The following is a 19,796-nucleotide window of genomic DNA, read 5'->3' as shown; positions in this document are numbered from 1 at the left end:
TTCAGTGCATATAGGGCTTATCCTAAAGGTAAGCCTGGTGCAGATAGACCGTGGGTTAGAAGGCTGTTGATATATAAAGTGTGAAAGAAACCTTTATGGGAATGCGTCTCATTTAGCACAGGTCAGTCACTAAAAGAAAGGGACCTTGGAAGTCATCTGTGGAAATATCGATATCTGCTAATGGACATGTTATATATTATGTTCTCTGTTTGAGGAACAGGAATACACACGGATCTGGAACTTGTATATAGCATCGCTGAGAGATCGCCTCTTTTTTACTATTGTGTCTATAAAGGAGTGGTGCTCTTTTTTGGGGATCTGCCGAGTTGAAGCTAGGGCGCAAGTTACTTTTTACCTATTTTTAATTCTGGTGCCACCCAACCCTGCCTGAAAATAACAACCAGAAAAATAAATGCAGAAAACTCTTCAGGCGCTTCCATAAGCGTGACCGGCTCCTCCGGACACGTTTTCTAAACGGACTCTGGTAGGAGGGGCATAGAGGGAGGAGTCAGTGCACACTATAGATTTCTTAAAGTGCCCAAGGCTCCAAGTGGACCAGTCTATACCCCATGATACTAATGTGGACCCCAGTATCCTCTAGGACAGGCATTCCCAACCACGGTCCTCAAGGCACACCAACAGTGCAGGTTTTAGTGATATCCAGGCTGCAGCACAGATGGTTAAGTCAAAATAACTGAGCTACTAATTAGGTCACCTGCACTGAAGCCTGGATATCACAAAAACCTGCACTGTTAGTGTGCCTTGAGGACCGTGGTTGGGAATGCCTGCTCTAGGACATAAGAGAAATAGAGATCCAAAACCAGTGAGGGTGGTTTTGGCAAAACAAAAACATGAAGTTAATAAAGATCCATAACCAAAATCAAAACATGTCACATCTCTAATTTTCAGTTGCACATATCGTGAGATACCTGTAACTTGAAAGTAGTACAGTATAATAGAATGTGTTTATATGATGTTTATAGCACATCAAGGTATGCTTCAAGTATCTTATGATACAGTGGCATACTGCAGATGGTAGTCATCACCAACTAGATAATGCTGAATAGAGTTTCAATGATGTGCCCTTATTTGCCTAGCGTTTTTTGGTGCCATATCACTCAAGATGCTTTGTACGACTAGATGTTCTGCCATAGGTAATATGAAATGGGGCTGAGGTCAGGTCTGTGCAATAGCAGGACTTGCTGTATTATGCTGCAAAGGGCTGCATAAAGATGATACAATTCATCACACATCATGCTCCTTGTCCGCCCTTTTCACTGGGAAAGGGGCAGTATCTGGGAGACTTGCCTACTCTATGTCTAGGAAGCTCCTAAATTCAGGATGCTCTCCCAGACATTCTGGAAGCGTAGGGAAGTATCTCTATAGTTCCAGGATGCCACAACCATGCAGACTGAAAGCAACATCCTCTAACATTGGTTACCAGTATTGGAGGATTTTACCTAGGGTTTGCAGAGCTGCAGCACTCACAGTAAAAATCAGCCACGCCCAGTGAGCCCCCAGTGATTGCAGTGGCTTCCCATTGGAAGCACTACCTCTTAATGGAAAGCTGGACGGGCAGTCTGGACTGTGATCGGCACACAGTGCTTCCAATAAAAAGACACTTCCATGCTTTCCTGTCAGGAGGTGGGAGCTGCCACTGGTTACCAGTCTGAAAGTAATGTCACTTATCACTAGGCCTGATTCATTATGGATTGCTATTGATGCTGAGATAGCAATGTTTACAAATCTGCTCTTGCTAAAATTCACATGTGAAAAGCCGCCCAGGAAGGACAAAAGACGCCCACAGATGCATTCACAAATCTGTGTGGGCATTAAAAGATTCGTAATGTACTGTATACACAAAAAAAGTACACTATTGAGATTTGTGGCTGACCCCAGCATACTCAAATCAATGAGAATGCAGTCTCACTGGACACCATGTTTTTGAACACACTGTTTCAGGTGACGTCAGATACACGCCCCGAAAAAGTCCATGACATGCCTGCGTTTTCCCAACCAGACCCCACAAACGGTCACTTCCTGTCAATCAAAAGCTGTTCACTTTACAATGATCGCATTTTGCCCTTCGCGCATGCACAATGCATTTGCAGCACATGCACATTCTGCCGATAATTGCTCACTGCGTGCAGTCTCACATTTGCAATTGGTAATGAATCAGACCCACAATCACTAAATATTGTAGGAATAGCAATATGCTGCCTACAAAAATGTAGACTGTATTTTCAATAAGTATATTCAACACCCCACGATATTGTCATAAAGGTCACATTTTTTTTATAGTTCATGTTCCTTGAGATAAATTGTACAGTAATGGTTCCTCATTATTTTCTCTACATAAACAGCGCCCCTTTACTATAAAGTTTACTCCAAGTCTATAACATCTCAAATACAACAAAGATGGATATCATTATATCAACATGTGTACTCAGCTTTAAGCTCACTAACCAAAATTAAGACATACTCTTTTTTTGTGGTGAAGAAATAAAATTTGTCAAATGTCAAAAGCATTGTCTCTTGGGAGCCAAATAACCTTTCTAGACGCTCTTTTCTTTAGCTTCTTTCATGTATTTCCAAGTAGATTTCGCAGTCTCTCTATCTTATGGGGATACTAAGGTCATACAAGAGAATCACATAATGCAAACCAGCTCTTCTCCTCACAGTTTTAAAACACTTGGAAAATGTAAGAATTGTTTATTATTCTGTATTAAAATGAACCTATTAAGTATGGAGAAGTCTAATTAACAAGCTTCACGTCAATGCATGTACTGATACAATCCATCTCAGAATAGCAAAAACAGAAGAAAACCTAAAAAAAACAACAACTTTATAACAATAATAATTACAACAACGTTATATAAAAACCACCTTTTGGTGTCAGAGAGATGAAGTAACAGTAAGACTGCCACTATAGAATTTATAATGTCACCAGTGACAGATCCAAGGAGCAAGACAATTGGGTCCACTAGCAGGGACAGGCTGCCAGTGACCACAAGGAAGTAGATGCGTCTTGCTGAGGGATAGTGGATCCTGTTAGCGCCACTTATTGTTTATTAAACACACTGGAGTACGAAGGCTGCATGTGGCTGCATTAGCACGCTGACTGATGGATGGCACAGATTAAACCAATCAGAGAGCAGGAGGTGGTGGAGCCATGTTAAATCCAACTGCCCCATCTGAATCTGCCACTGATTGCTACTGCAACCCAGTGATTTTGGATTCAGAAGGAATCTTGACAAGTAGTACATTTAAGCTTCAGTTCGAAATACATCCCAATTATCCAAGTTACCATTTATAGAGGGTTATAGTTATTCAGCTGTTTTAAAAAGAACCACTATACCGAAAACACAAAATTGCTGCAGGACTGAGGGATCCCTTTATTGGTATTATAAAGCTGCAATTACTTCTTGTTTATATCAGTATTGAGTATACATCAGTATGCTCAGTAGAGCAGATAAATGTGCACAATACACGCATACATGGATATTTTCAGAAAAACACAACATGTACATACACCAGTCGGCTATATACCTCTTATTATTGTAGTAATTGTGTTGATTAATCTGCACATATATTTTTTAGGGTGATTTCAAGGACTGTAAGGTGGACGTGCACCAAGAAATGCACTAGGAAAATAAGTATACTTGCACCAAAAAAGAAAGCAGTGTTTGCCTGAATCTTTGTTGTACACAAATGTGACAATTCTGATTTCACTAGACGATGGCCTGAGTTTAGCCACATAACAGTGCAAAATATATGAAGGCAGATAAAAAAATAAATAAATACACAACAGATATAAGACACAAGTATTGGTGTCCTAATGTGGCAAACAAAGTATTGCTGTACTGCCTCTGTGGTAATGGTGGGGTTCAATGATGTTTGTATAGTATTAGGTGGTTAAAATGGCATAACAAAGAATTACCAAATTAGACATTAGAAAATATGTACACTTTATCAAAATTCAAGTGTAGCAATAGCATGTGATTAATGTCAACACATAGACAGAAATGTACTTTGGTCACTATAGGACCCTGTAGAGTGTATGCCAGTTTGCACCGCACATACTTCGAAAATGAGCGTACACAAATATAAGAATGCAGAGCCAAAGGCTTACTGATTGCATCTGCACTTATAACCTGCAAGGAGGAACACAAGTGTGAATGGGGTGTACTCATGTACTGTAGGCAAAGTTCAGTAAGGGTGTAATGCTGGCTATGCAGACCAGCACATAAGCATATTTATGCCCGCTAGGAGGTGTACCTTTTGTAAATTGAACAGGGCAGGAGCAAGAACACCAAAATGAAGTAGGAAACTCAGGTGCATTTGTTGTGGCCTCCAAACCCATTTTTCTGACACATGTATTGGAGTCGTCAATGATACATACATCTACATACAAGTAATAACTTTAAATAATTTAAGCGCTGTATGTGGTGTGTCCATGTCACAGGGGGCACACCTAGTGTTAAGTGTACAATAGCACTCATCCCTCTCCAAAAACGCCATTTTAATGCTGCACTAAAAAGAATACAACTATCAGAACTCCAAACTGTACCAGAATCGGACAGTCCCTTCAACATGGGTCTCTCCTAAATCAGGCATTTGGGAGGTATATAAGATTCAACACCATAGGGGTATATTCAATTAGGGAATGGATCCGACAACCCCTATTCAATCGTATCTCAATTCGACTTAGAAAAAAGTCGAATTGAGATGAGACCTGTGAGCGGAGGGGGGGACCAGCAGGGAAAGCCGCGGGCAGACGGAGGAGAGCAGCGCTGCAGAAGGATGTCTCACAGCCGCCAGACCTCAGGGCAGTGTCCACCCGGCTCCAGCAAGCGTAACCTCACTTGCTGGAGCCGGGTGGACGCTGCCGTGAGCGGCGCGGCTGTGAGAGGTCCTCCTGCAGCGCTGTGCTGTAGCACACCTCTCCCTTGTATGACTGTGGCTCTCCCCCGTTTCCCCGCGGCTCTCCCCCCTCTCCTCCTGTAAGGTCCCTCATCTCAGTCCGACATTTTTTCATGTCAGACTGAGATGATCAGAAACGGGGCCAAATCCTGTCGAATTTGGCCCAGTTTCCCTCAAAAGTACGTGAATCGGCAGCTATACCGCCAATTCACGTACTATTCGACAAGTCGAATTCCCCGACTTGTCGAATAAAAATAGCGGGGACTGAATAGGTCAAATCACAATTCGACCTTAAAAAGTCGAAAACTGCCGTCTTCTCGACAGACGGCAGAAATCGATCTAATTGAATATACCCCATATTACTGTATATTTCACTAGCATTTTAGAAGTTGGTCCATACTTACTTTGGCAGCACTAATGACAGTGGCAGTATACGACTGAATATTATCTCCACATGCTCCTCCACGAGACTGATGGCACCTGATAAGCTGTCAAGATATAATAAAAGCATTACATAATTAATGATCTTCAGCATACATTGCAAACTCCTCAAGATACAGAAATTATATTACTTAATAAAATATCAGCTTCATTTTTCAATATAAATAATATTGTCAATTAATAAAAAAAAAAAAGTTATCTTCTGGATATCTAAATCAACAAACCTAAAATGTAATACATGTTGATAAACATGAAATGACATTTCTGAAACAACAACTATACCTATCTTTCATAACAGACTCTAAGTGGTCTACCTGTAGAGGTGTTCAAGAATAACAACAACACTTTCTGCTCAGAAGCACAGGATATAAGGGCAGAGAGGGAAACAAATCTATGCATAATATTTTGGCCTACAGTATTTACAATTAGCTGTATTTGTACAAAATGTCTAATCCCCTTCTTTACAAATAATAATTTAAAGTGGCATTTCAAAATCTGTTTATTCTGCTATGAGAACCTGTTGATCCCAGTATTTAGGAGCATTATTATAGCTATTATTATTATTATTATAGCTCTCCTCTATCATTACTGATTGAATGAAAATTGAAATAATGTCATACAGTAAATTGCCTTGATTTTCACTCCCATTGCATTGTGGAGTAAGTTGGCGCCTTATAAATAAATAGTACTAAATAATTCATGGCAAGTCTGTACATCAGATTGAAAGCCATCAATCTCAGGAATTCCCTCTACCCAATGTTGACTTTTATGTCTAGTAATCCATATGGTCCATCTGTACATCCTGCATATTGTGAACACAAACATGCAATATACAATCTACAACTTTATTTTACAAGGTTATATGGTCACCCACCAATGAAATAAAAAGAGAAGAGACTGCATGGATTTAGAGGACTTTAGACAAACTCTTTAGCTTTTGCATTTGAATGTCAGATGTGTAATATTTTAAAATAAGGTTTTTGTAACCTAAAATGTTTTAAATTATTCTACAGAGTGCAAATAGTCAAAGTATTAAAATATTGATTACTATAGTTAAGCAGGCACGACTGCATGTACAGTACTAGAGGCTATGCGACAGGGACGCCTCCTAGAATTTTTATGGCCCCCAGCTTCACCGACAATGGGGGATATTCAATTAGTGCAGAGTTTTCAGACAGTAGGAAAAATAAGATTTTACTTACCGATAAATCTATTTCTCGTAGTCCGTAGTGGATGCTGGGACTCCGTAAGGACCATGGGGAATAGCGGCTCCGCAGGAGACAGGGCACAAGAATAAAAGCTTTAGGATCAGGTGGTGTGCACTGGCTCCTCCCCCTATGACCCTCCTCCAAGCCTCAGTTAGGATACTGTGCCCGGACGAGCGTACATAATAAGGAAGGATATTGAATCCCGGGTAAGACTCATACCAGCCACACCAATCACACCGTACAACTTGTGATCTGAACCCAGTTAACAGTATGATAACAACGAAGGAGCCTCTGAAAAGATGGCTCACAACAACAATAACCCGATTTAGTTAACAATAACTATGTACAAGTATTGCAGACAATCCGCACTTGGGATGGGCGCCCAGCATCCACTACGGACTACGAGAAATAGATTTATCGGTAAGTAAAATCTTATTTTCTCTGACGTCCTAGTGGATGCTGGGACTCCGTAAGGACCATGGGGATTATACCAAAGCTCCCAAACGGGCGGGAGAGTGCGGATGACTCTGCAGCACCGAATGAGAGAACTCCAGGTCCTCCTCAGCCAGGGTATCAAATTTGTAGAATTTAGCAAACGTGTTTGCCCCTGACCAAGTAGCTGCTCGGCAAAGTTGTAAAGCCGAGACCCCTCGGGCAGCCGCCCAAGATGAGCCCACTTTCCTTGTGGAATGGGCTTTTACAGATTTTGGCTGTGGCAGGCCTGCCACAGAATGTGCAAGCTGAATTGTACTACAAATCCAACTAGCAATAGTCTGCTTAGAATCAGGAGCACCCAGCTTGTTGGGTGCATACAGGATAAACAGCGAGTCAGACTTTCTGACTCCAGCTGTCCTGGAAACATATATTTTCAGGGCCCTGACAACGTCAAGTAACTTGGAGTCCTCCAAGTCCCTAGTAGCCGCAGGCACCACAATAGGTTGGTTCATGTGAAAAGCAGAAACCACCTTAGGGAGAAATTGAGGACGAGTCCTCAATTCTGCCCTGTCAGAATGAAAAATTAAGTAAGGGCTTTTATATGATAAAGCCGCCAATTCTGACACACGCCTGGCTGAAGCCAGGGCTAACAGCATTGTCACCTTCCATGTGAGATATTTTAAGTCCACAGTGGTGAGTGGTTCAAACCAATGTGAATTAAGGAACCTCAAAACAACATTGAGATCCCAAGGTGCCACTGGAGGCACAAAAGGAGGTTGTATATGCAGTACCCCTTTTACAAATGTCTGAACTTCAGGTACTGAAGCCAGTTCTTTCTGGAAGAAAATCGACAGGGCCGAAATTTGAACCTTAATGGACCCTAATTTTAGGCCCATAGACAGTCCTGTTTGCAGGAAATGGAGGAAACGACCCAGTTGAAATTCCTCTGTAGGGGCCTTCTTGGCCTCACACCACGCAACATATTTTCGCCAAATGCGGTGATAATGTTTTGCGGTTACATCCTTCCTGGCTTTGACCAGGGTAGGGATGACTTCATCTGGAATGCCTTTTTCCTTCAGGATCCGGCGTTCAACCGCCATGCCGTCAAACGCAGCCGCGGTAAGTCTTGGAACAGACAAGGCCCCTGCTGGAGCAGGTCCTTTCTTAGAGGTAGAGGCCACGGGTCTTCCGTGAGCATCTCTTGAAGTTCCGGGTACCAAGTCCTTCTTGGCCAATCCGGAACCACGAGTATAGTTCTTACTCCTCTCCTTCTTATGATTCTCAGTACTTTTGGTATGAGAGGCAGAGGAGGGAACACATACACTGACTGGTACACCCACGGTGTCACCAGAGCGTCCACCGCTATTGCCTGAGGGTCCCTTGACCTGGCGCAATATCGGTCTAGTTTTTTGTTTAGACGTGACGCCATCATGTCCACCTTTGGTTTTTCCCAACGGTTTACAATCAGGTGGAAGACTTCTGGGTGAAGTCCCCACTCTCCCGGGCAAAGGTCGTGTCTGCTGAGGAAGTCTGCTTCCCAGTTGTCCACTCCCGGAATGAACACTGCTGACAGAGCTATCACATGATTTTCCGCCCAGCGAAGAATCCTTGCAGCTTCTGCCATTGCCCTCCTGCTTCTCGTGCCGCCCTGTCTGTTTACGTGGGCGACTGACGTGATGTTGTCCGATTGGATCAATACCGCCTGACCCTGAAGCAGGGGTTTCGCTTGACTTAGGGCATTGTAAATGGCCCGTAGTTCCAGAATGTTTATATGAAGAAATGTTTCCATGCTTGACCACAAGCCCTGGAAGTTTCTTCCCTGTGTGACTGCTCCCCAGCCTCTCAGGCTTGCATCCGTGGTCACCAGGATCCAATCCTGAATGCCGAATCTGCGGCCCTCTAGCAGATGAGCACTCTGCAACCTAAATTAAACTTTTATTCTAAGCAGCTCAGGAGAGCCACCTAGCCTGCACCCTTCTCGTTCGGGCACAAAAATCTAACTGAGGCTTGGAGGAGGGTCATAGGGGGAGGAGCCAGTGCACACCACCTGATCCTAAAGCTTTTATTCTTGTGCCCTGTCTCCTGCGGAGCCGCTATTCCCCATGGTCCTTACGGAGTCCCAGCATCCACTAGGACGTCAGAGAAATTGGCACTAATTCGACCGTTGGGTATTCAATAGTGGGCGTTTTTGACAGGTTCGCTCTGTTTTTGACATTTTAATTATTTTTGTTTTGTTGAATCGGCATGGGCGAAAACAGACCGAAAAACTGTTGAATTCGACAAAACATGTGGTTCGGCGGCGTGGTTTTTGCCCGAGCAGACTTTTCAACAGGTTGAAAAATTGGAGCGGGCTTTGAATAGGTTGCATGTGAATTCGACCTACAAATGGGCGGAAAGTGCCGTGTTTTCGCCTAGTCGAAAAAACGTCACTAATTGAATAACCCCCATAGTCCATACTCAATTGTAAGTTATTATTTTTTAATGGTTTTAATAGTACTGAATGTAGCTACAGTCCATGTAGTTTTAACATGTGACCTTCTAACTGTAAGTACTAGATTGCTATTTTAAGCACAAATTAAGTACCACTAAAACATAATAGTCATGTAAATATAATTGTAGAAGAAAATGAATGTACGTTGCATTTGCAAGTACATCTTTAAATGTAAATAATCAAACTTTAATATTGAAAATGTAGCCAGAGATGGGGCAATGTTGAGCAAGCTCCAGATGGAAAAACACAAATAGACAAAAGATTTCCACAAATTATGTTTAGTATTGACGACTGCTGACTAAGCAAAGCACACAGCTTCATGCGGTTTAATCAGCCTGTCATATCCCAGTACGATGAAAGATCTATCCAACATACAGTATATGAGAACATTAGACAATAAAATATAATGTGGATTGTATACAAACACAATGTTATTTAGAAATGCCCCCCAAAAAACATAATTATTACTTATTATTTTTAAAGGTTTATATATGACAAAACTTTAACATTTGTGTATCATGAGAAAATAATCGCGTCAGCTGTGTTTGCGGGGAAGGGGGGGGGGGGGGGGGGGAGTCATGCACCAACATGGTTGGAAATAGCCATGTTTAACTATAACAGGAAAAAGCACAAAATAGCACTAAAAAATATAACCTCATATAAACAACCTAATCCTTGGGATGTCAGATTATACAAATTTCCTCTGTATGTACTTTACAAGGCACCTAGGTGGTCATTCAGATTTGTTCACTCGCTAGCAGTTTTTAGCAGCCATGCAAACGCTATGCCACCTCCCACTGGGAGTGTATTTTAGCTTAGCAGAAGTGCAAACGAAAGGATCGCAGAGCGGCGGCAAAGTTTTTTTGTGCAGTTTTAGAGTAGCTCAATACCTACTCAGCGCTTGCGATCACTTCAGACTATTCAGTTCCTGTTTTGACGTCACAAACAAGCCCTGCGTTCGCACAGCCACGCCTGCGTTTTTTCTGGCATGCCTGCGTTTTTTCGAACACTCCCTGAAAACGGTCAGTTGACAACCAGAAACGCCCTCTTCCTGTCAATCACACTGCGGCCAGCAGTGCGACTGAAAAGCTTCGCTAGACCTTGTGTGAAACTACATCGTTTGTTGCAATAGTACGACGCGCGTCCGCATTGCGCCGCATGCGCAGGAGTGCCTTTTTTTGCCTGATCGCTGCGCAGCGAATGAATGCAGCTAGCGATCAACTAGGAATGACCACCCTAATGTGTACTTTAGTTATAGTAAATGAAATATGCAAGTCACAGACACATTCCTAAAGGAATCCATATTAAATGTGAAATAATGAATGATGTGAAAGGGTTCGGTATGTGGCATCCCGACACTTAAGATCCTGATGTGTGAGGGGGTAAGTATTTTTATCCTCCCCCCCAACCCTAACCCTCCGGGGGTGGCGGCTAGGGCTAACACTCGGGGATGGAGGGGGGTGGCGGCAAGGGCTACCCCCAGTGACCCAGTGCCTAACCCTAATTCCCCCTAGTGTCTAACCAAAACCCTTAAAAATCTTCCTCAGTCCTAACACTAGCAGCTCCCCCGATACTTACCTTCAGGATGTTGACCTTACCTACAGGATGTGTTCCGGTGTCAGTCTCCCGAGTGGTGTCTGGATTCCGGCGTTGGTCACACATGACCGCTGGCATCCCATCTATCGGGATGCTAAACGCATCCCATGTGAACAGCTAGGGCTATTTTATATAGTGCTGCACAATCTACATATTGTAACATAGCAAGCAGTGCCCTCTTACCTTTCTGATTGTCTGGTAATACCCAGTCTTGTTTTATTACTGTGTATAAATATGTAAAGCCAACAGAATATGCTGGCACTATAGAAATAAGTATAAATTACTGCACAGAAATTAAAGCAATCATTTCGACAAACAATAAGTCAGTAATAATTTTCAGAAATAATTATTATGTAAAGCATTGTGCAGTAAGTCTGGTATAACTTCCACAAGTTCTTTGATGTTTAGATCATGGATTGAATGAGCAAGTGAACGAATATACAACATTGTATATACCAGAGTGAATACTTTATCCCACAAAATGAAACAAAATGCTTAATTGAGATACTTATCCTGCTCCTAATAATCTTTTGGGTGCCACTCAGACTGTAGCTTGAGTAGCTTTGGTTTTTAATAGCAAAACATGTCCATTAAGAATGCAGAATTGTTACAAGAGGGAGATTTGGTCTGGCACTATAGCCACAAATAAATTTAAATAAATATAATCAAACGGTTTAGTTTTGTCTGTGTAACATTAAATATTTGATTTACTGAAGGATTTTACAGTGGATTTTTTCAACTTAATTGATGCTAATTTTGATTTATTTATGCATCCTCTGAGAAATTGTGTTAGGAGAAAAGTATTTAGGAAGACAGCTTTTTATACAACATTTAATTATACGATGAGAAATTCATATTCACAAAGGAGCAGGGAGAGAACTGTGTTTTAATTCACTACCTCTTAGAAAATTAGGAGTGAGTTGCATACATAAATGTAAGATACAGTTTAATATGGAATGGTTAACAGGGAGCAAATACTGTAATACAGTATGTGCAACAAAAAAGATATAAGGACACTACTTGACAGCAGTGGCGTCTCTATAATGGTTACAGGGTATGTGTTTCACATGGGCAGTGGTGCAAGTAGAAAAAATGTCTTATAAGTACTGTGTGTGCACGCCAAAGGTGCACGCGTGTGCCAAAATGGGTGTGGCCAAATGCCACATGGGGCGTGGCCAATGAAAATGGTGGCGTGATATACATATGGGGGGAGGGGCGTGATACACACATGGGGGGGGACGACAGATACACATGACCCCAATAGTGCCAGATATACAATGCCCCACTGTACCAGATATACATTGCCCCACTGTGCCATATATACATTGCCCCCATTGTGCCAGATATACATTGCCCTTATTGTGCTAGATATACATTGCCCCCACTGTGCCAGATACACAAATGCCCCCACTGTGCCAGATGTACATTGGCCCCACTGTGCCAGATGTACATTGGCCCCACTGTGCCAGATGTACATTGCCCCCACTGTGACAGATGTACATTGCCCCCACTGTGCCAGATGTACATTGCCCCCACTGTGCCAGATGTACATTGCCCCCACTGTGACAGATGTACATTGCCCCCACTGTGACAGATGTACATTGCCCACACTGTGACAGATGTACATTTCCCCCACTGTGACAGATGTACATTGCCCCCACTGTGACAGATGTACACTGCCCACACTGTGACAGATGTACATTTCCCCCACTGTGACAGATGTACATTGCCCCCACTGTGACAGATGTACATTGCCCCCACTGTGCCAGATGTACATTGCCCCCACTGTGCCAGATGTACATTGCCCCCACTGTGACAGATGTACATTGCCCACACTGTGACAGATGTACATTTCCCCCACTGTGACAGATGTACATTGCCCCCACTGTGACAGATGTACATTGCCCCCACTGTGCCAGATGTACATTGCCCCCACTGTGCCAGATGTACATTGCCCCCACTGTGACAGATGTACATTGCCCACACTGTGACAGATGTACATTTCCCCCACTGTGACAGATGTACATTGCCCCCACTGTGACAGATGTACACTGCCCACACTGTGACAGATATACACTGCCCCCACTGTGACAGATATACACTGCCCCCCCCCCCCACTGTGCTAGATACACAAATGCCCCCTACTGTGCCAGATACACAAATGCCCCCCACTGTGCCAGATGTACATTGCCCCCACAGTGCCAGATGAACATTGCCCCACTGTGCACCCCCCTGCTCACCGCTGCCTCTTTTGTTTCTGCTGTCATGTGAGGGGAGGAGAGCCCCTCAATGCTTGTGAGGTCTTTGGCGTCGGGTATCCCAAATGAGGCGCCGGTTTGTTAGTCAATCAGAGCTTGCGGACCGGCAGCCAATCAGGAGCCGCGGCTGCCGGTCCGCGAGCTCTGATTGGCTAGCAAACCTGTGCCTTATTGAGATCACCCCCCCCCCCCCCGCCACAGCCGCCGGAGCGGAGACCAGACTGACATCACAGAGAATTGAGGGGTAGGAGAGGTGCGCGCTGCGCTCTCCTTCCCGCACACATACGCCAGCGGGATGCAGGTATGGTGGACGGACGGCGGTACGGAGTGTGCCAACGCACATAGAGCTGCAGGGTAGGGGGCGCTGTTGGTGGCACTTGTCAATTATCTGTTTTAATTACTTTCACTTGTAGCTTCCCCCTTTTTGAAGCCCAGCATCTTCAGAATCAGAATCAGCTTTATTGGCCAGGTATACTTGCGTATACTAGGAATGTCTTCGGTTTGCTATACAACAGCCAAGTAGGTAATAGATAAGCAGGTGGGGGGAGGGGGGTGGGGACACCAATGAAAAGTCACACAGATAGGTATACCATAGGGACACAAGTTAGTTACATGTACGTCTAGTCAGTCAATGTTCAGGAGTTCAGCAGGCGGACAGCTTGGGGAAAGAAACTTTTGAGGCTTCTGGTGGCTTCTGACCTCCTCTGTCTCCTTCCCCCACTCCTTCCGTCACAAATACCTATAGAACATTCATGAACTTAACTTGAGATTTCTTTGTTATTCAGTCACACTGTCCTTTATTACATATTTTAAGATGTTAACATACCCGGGACTCAAACCCATTGCCTGTGGCTATCTGCCATTGCATAGAAATCTAGAGAATTTTAAGATAGCGAATTCTAACTGTTTGAAGCTTACCTTGTACTTTGTGAAAAATTGATCAGCATTGCAGCTAAGCAGATCTACTGTATGTTGTGTATGGCTGCAAGGGATTGGATGTGTGGCTGCACACTACATAGATCTGCTCAATTGCAATGCTGATTATTATTTTACAAAGGACAAGTAGCACCACATTGTTAAAAATAGGATTTTAATTACCTACCGGCAGTGTCGGACTGGGGCATGTAGGACCCACCAGGGGAATGCAGTGGTAAGGGCCCATGTTCAGGGGTGTGGCCAGTTTGCTGAGGGGGTGTGGCCTGCCACCTCATTGGTTTGAGTAACCACTAGAGAGTGCAACGTCTGGGCCCCTTCATAAATATATACAGTAAATTCAGCTGCTGCATGTATGATAATGTACCAGATTAATAACAGCACTGTAGAAAATACACAACAGTCCAGTATAATATATCATATGTTTAATGTATAATTCAAGCGCACAGTCTAGAACCTGATCCTTAGAGCAGGAGGCAGGCCCCCAGGCTGTGGGGCCCACTGGTGGTTTCCCCTGTACCCCTGTGGGCAAGTCCAAGCCTGCCTACCGGTAAATACTTTTCTCGTAGTCCAGAGAGGATGCTGGGGTCCACATTAGTACCATGGGGTATAGACGGGTCCACCAGGAGCCATTGGCACTTTAAGAGTTTGAGAGTGTGGGCTGGCTCCTCCCTCCTACCAGACTCTGTCTAGAAACTGTGCCCGAGGAGATGGACATCTTTGAGAGAAGGATTACACACAGGCAGTGGAGAGATTCATACCAGCTCACACATACAAGGCAAACCAAGCTAACGAGCTTGAAACTCAGCAAAAGCTGAAACATTACTTAACCAAGTAACAAAGGCAGTACTTAACCAAGAACAAAGTTAAACTGAACCAGATAACAACTACAGAATTCCGAAGCGCTGGGCGAGCGCCCGGCATCCTCTACGTACTACGAGAAAAGGATTTACCGGTAGGTAATTAAAATCCTATTTTCTCTTACTTCCTAGAGGATGCTGGGGTCCACATTAGTACCATGGGGATGCACCAAAGCTCCCAGAATGGAAGGGAGAGCGCGGAGGCTCCTGCAGTAACTGAACGACCAAACTTTAGGTACTCAGAGGCCAAAATATCGAACTTGTAGAACTTAGCAAACATGTTCGGCCCTGACCAAGTAGCCGCTCGGCAAAGCTGTAAAGCTGAGACAACCCAGGCAGCCGCCCAGGAAGAACCCACCTTACGAGTAGAGTGGGCCTTACCAGATTTTGAAAGCGGCAATCCTGCTGTAGAATATGCATGCTGGATAGTGAACCTAATCCAGCGAGAAATCGTCTGCTTAGAAGCAAGACACCCAATTGTCTTGGGATCAAATAGGACAAACAAAGAGTCCGATTTTCTGTGACAAGCAGTCCTCTTCACATAGATCTTCAAAGCCCTCACCACGTCCAAGTGCTTTAATGTAATTGAGGAGTCAGTGGCCAATGGCACTACAATAGGTTGGTTGATATGAAAAGCCGACACAACCTTTGAAATAAACTGCTGACGAGTCATGAGCTCAGCTCGATCTTCATGGAAGATTAAATAGGGGCTTTTAGAGGATAAAGCCCCCAACTCCGACACACGTCGAGCAGAAGCTTAGGCCAACAAAGTGACAGCCTTTCATGTGGGAAACTTGACCTCAATCTCCTATAGAAGCTCAAACCAATCCGATTACAGGTACTGCAACACCACGTTAAAATCCCAGGGTGCCGTTGGCGCCACAAAGGGAGGCTGGATGTGCAGAACCCCTTTCAAAAAGGTCTGAACCTCAGGGAGGGCAGCCAACTGTTTCTGGAAAAAAATAGATAAGGCCGAAATCTGGACCTTTATGGATCCCAAACGCAGACCCATATCCACACCAGCTTGCAGGAAGAGGAGAAACCGTCCAAGTTGAAACTCCACCGTACAAAATTTCTTGGATGCACAAAAAAAACAAATTTTTTTCCAAATGCGATGGTAATGTTTAAACGATACCCCTTTCATAGCCTGTATCAGGGTAGGAATAACCTTGCTCAGAATACCCTTACGGGCTAAGATCTGGCATTCAACCACCATGCCGTCAAACGTAGCCACGGTAAGTCCTGATAAGCAAACGGCCCCTATTGCAGAAAGTCCTCGCGAAGAGGAAGAGGCCACAGTTCTTCCAGCAGTAGATCCAGAAGATCCGCGCACCAAGCTCGCCCTTGGCCAGTCTGGAGCAATGAGAATTGCCCAAACCCTTGTTCTCTTTATGAGCTTTAGGATTCTTGGAATGAGTGGAAGTGGAGGAAACACATACACTGACTGGAACACCCACAGAGTTACCAGGGCATCCACCGCTACTGCTTGTGGGTCTTTGGACCAGGAACAGTATCTTTGAAGTTTCTTGTTGAGACGTGTCTATTTGAGGCACGCCCCAACGACAGGCCACGTCTTTGAACACCTCCGGATGGAGGCCCCATTTCCCTGGATGGAGATCGTGTCTGCTGAGGAAGCCTGCTTCCCAGACCAAGCTGAGGAAGTTGTTCCTCCCCGTCGGTTTATGTAGGCCACTGCCGTTACACTGTCCGACTGTACTTGAATGGCCCGATCTTGTAGAAGATGACCTGCATGGAGAAGACCGTTGTACACGGCTCTTAATTCCAGAATATTTATTGGAAGAATGGCTTCCTGATTTGACCATCTTCCTTAGAAGGTTTCCACCTGGGTGACCGCTCCCCAACCTCTGAGACTTGCATCTGTGGTCAGAAGGATCCAGTTCTGAATTCCGAACCTGCTGCCCTCCAGAAGGTGAGGCATTTGCAGCCACCAGAGGAGCAAAATCCTTGCCTTTAGCGACAGACTTATCCTCTAGTGCACAGGTTCTCAAACTCGATCCTCAGGACCCCACACGGTGCATGTTTTGCAGGTCTCCTCACAATCACAAGTGACATAATTAACTCCACCTGTGGACCTTTTAAAATGCGTCAGTGATTAATTAATACACCTGTGCACCTGCTGGGTTACCTGCAAAACATGCACTGTGTGGGTCCTGAGGACCGAGTTTGAGAACCTATGCTCTAGTGCATGTGCAGATGAGACCCCGACCATTTGTCCAGGAGATCCAGTTGGAAGGGTCAAGCATGGAATCTTCCGTACTGTAGAGCCTCGTATGAGGCCACCATCTTCCCCAGAAGGCGAATGCACTGATGAACCGACACCCGAGCAGGCTTCAAGACATCCTGGACCATATACTGTATCACCAACGCTTTCTCCCTTGGAAGAAACACCCTCTGCACTTCTGTATCGAGGACCATCCCCAGGAAAGACAATCTCCTTGTCGGCTCCAAATGTGATTTCGGAAGGTTCAGGATCCAACCGTTATTCCTGAGCAGTTGAGTTGTAAGAGTAATCGACTGAAACAACCTCTCCCTGGATACTGCCTTTATCAGCAGATCGGCCAGGTATGGAATTATGTTTACTCCCTGCCTGCAGAAGAGAACCATCATCTACGCCATCACCTTGGGGAAGACCCTCGGTGCTGAGGAGAGGCCGAATGGCAGAGCCTGAAACTGATAGTGACTATCTAACAGTGCAAATCTGAGATAAGCCTGGTGCGGCGGCCAAATTGGAATGTGGAGGTCAGGGCCGAAACTAGGATTTTTGTCACCCGGGGCAAGGTAGTCATTTGACACACACCCCCCCCCCCCCCCCACATTAAAAAAATATATATATTTTACAATAAATAAATAAAAATAATAAAATAAAATAGAAAAAATAAAAAATAAATGAATAAAATTATTATATATATATATATATATATATATCTCTTTCAGAACTTTTTTACCTGAGAAACTGCCTTTTCTAACATAAATTTCATATCCAGGAAAAAGTGTCCCCATTTTACACAGTACGACAGGCAAGTGTCCCCATTCCCCATTTTACACATTGCGGCAGACAGGTGTCCCCATTTTACACATTGCGGCAGGAAAAAGTGTCCCCATTTTACACATTGCGGCAGGAAAAAGTGTCCCCATTTTACACATTGCAGCAGGCACAGGTCCCCATTTTACACAGTACGCTGGCAAGTGTACCCATTTTACACATAGCGGCAGGCACAGGTCCCCATTTTACACAGTACGCTGGCAAGTGTCCCCATTTTACACATTGCGGCAGGCACAGGTCCCCATTTTACACATTGCGGCAGGCACAGGTCCCCATTTTACACAGTACGCTGGCAAGTGTCCCCATTTTACACATAGCGGCAGGCACAGGTCCCCATTTTACACAGTACGCTGGCAAGTGTCCCCATTTTACACATTGCGGCAGACAGGTGTCCCCATTTTACACATTGCGGCAGGAAAAAGTGTCCCCATTTTACACATTGCGGCAGGAAAAAGTGTCCCCATTTTACACATTGCGGCAGGCACAGGTCCCCATTTTACACAGTACGCTGGCAAGTGTCCCCATTTTACACATAGCGGCAGGCACAGGTCCCCATTTTACACAGTACGCTGGCAAGTGTCCCCATTTTACACATAGCGGCAGGCACAGGTCCCCATTTTACACAGTACGCTGGCAAGTGTCCCCATTTTACACATTGCGGCAGACAGGTGTCCCCATTTTACACATTGCGGCATCAGGTTCGCCCCCAGTTACGCCAATTTGTTTATGGCGTACTGGGAGGACCACCAGATATGGCTAGATGGTGGTCTAGTGGCGAACCTGGTGTCCTGGCAGAGATATATAGATGATGTCCTATTTGTTTGGAGGGGCAGCGAAGAAACATTATTATTTTTCTTCAATCAACTTAATGAAAATAATGTAGGCATAAAACTCACTTTCTCTTACAGCAAAGAAGAAATTTACTTTCTAGACTTGTGCATTTATGTGGATCAAGGTGTTATAAAAACGAAAAATTATAGAAAACCAACTGACACCAATAGTTATATTGAGAGATCCAGCCTGCACCATAATAACTGGCTAGAGGGGATACCTTTTAGCCAGTTCGCTAGAGTAAAACGTAATTGCACAGATAAAGAGATCTGTGATGTACAGTTAGATGAGGTTTCAGAACGTTTTAAACAGAAAGGATACTCACTAAGCACAATTGAGAAAGCAAGAACAAAAATAAGTACTATAGAACGAGAGGACTTGCTAAAAATTAAAGTTGATGATAAAAAGAAAAATACTAAATACGAATGGGCTTTTATCAGTCAGTATAGCACAAATTTTAAAAGTATAGAAAATATTTTTAGAAAAAATTGGAAACTTTTATTACAGGACCAAACACTTGCTGATAGTTTACCAACGGTACCATCATTCATTTATAGGAAAGCACCGGCTTTAAAAGATAAACTTGTGAGAAGTAGTTTGGATACAGAAACACGTCAGAGTATCCGCACTAAGGGCTTCCACCGCTGTGGATGTTGCCTTATGTGCCGAACTGTAAAAAGTGATACTAGTAAAATTAAGGAAATAATTATTAATGATAAGATCTATGCCATTAATCAGTTTATCACGTGTAATTCA

The 19,796-nt window shown here is 44.0% G+C and overlaps 1 protein-coding gene across 7 annotated transcripts in view; it reads right to left on the bottom strand.

Moving 5' to 3' along the window:
• Positions 1-19,796, bottom strand: part of BCAS3 (BCAS3 microtubule associated cell migration factor) — a 2,144,796-nt gene that overhangs the window by 1,667,522 nt on the left and 457,478 nt on the right. For all 7 annotated transcript variants that reach the window (XM_063954016.1, XM_063954015.1, XM_063954017.1 and 4 more), the window contains exon 11: positions 5,328-5,411. In XM_063954016.1, the coding sequence (XP_063810086.1) occupies positions 5,328-5,411 (84 nt within the window). The remainder of the gene's footprint in view (positions 1-5,327; positions 5,412-19,796) is intronic.

This window comes from Pseudophryne corroboree, chromosome 2 (assembly GCF_028390025.1).
Source record: "Pseudophryne corroboree isolate aPseCor3 chromosome 2, aPseCor3.hap2, whole genome shotgun sequence".
NCBI lineage: Eukaryota > Metazoa > Chordata > Amphibia > Anura > Myobatrachidae > Pseudophryne > Pseudophryne corroboree.
Note: the sequence above shows the minus strand (reverse complement) of the source record. Positions and strands in the feature narration are given on the sequence as shown.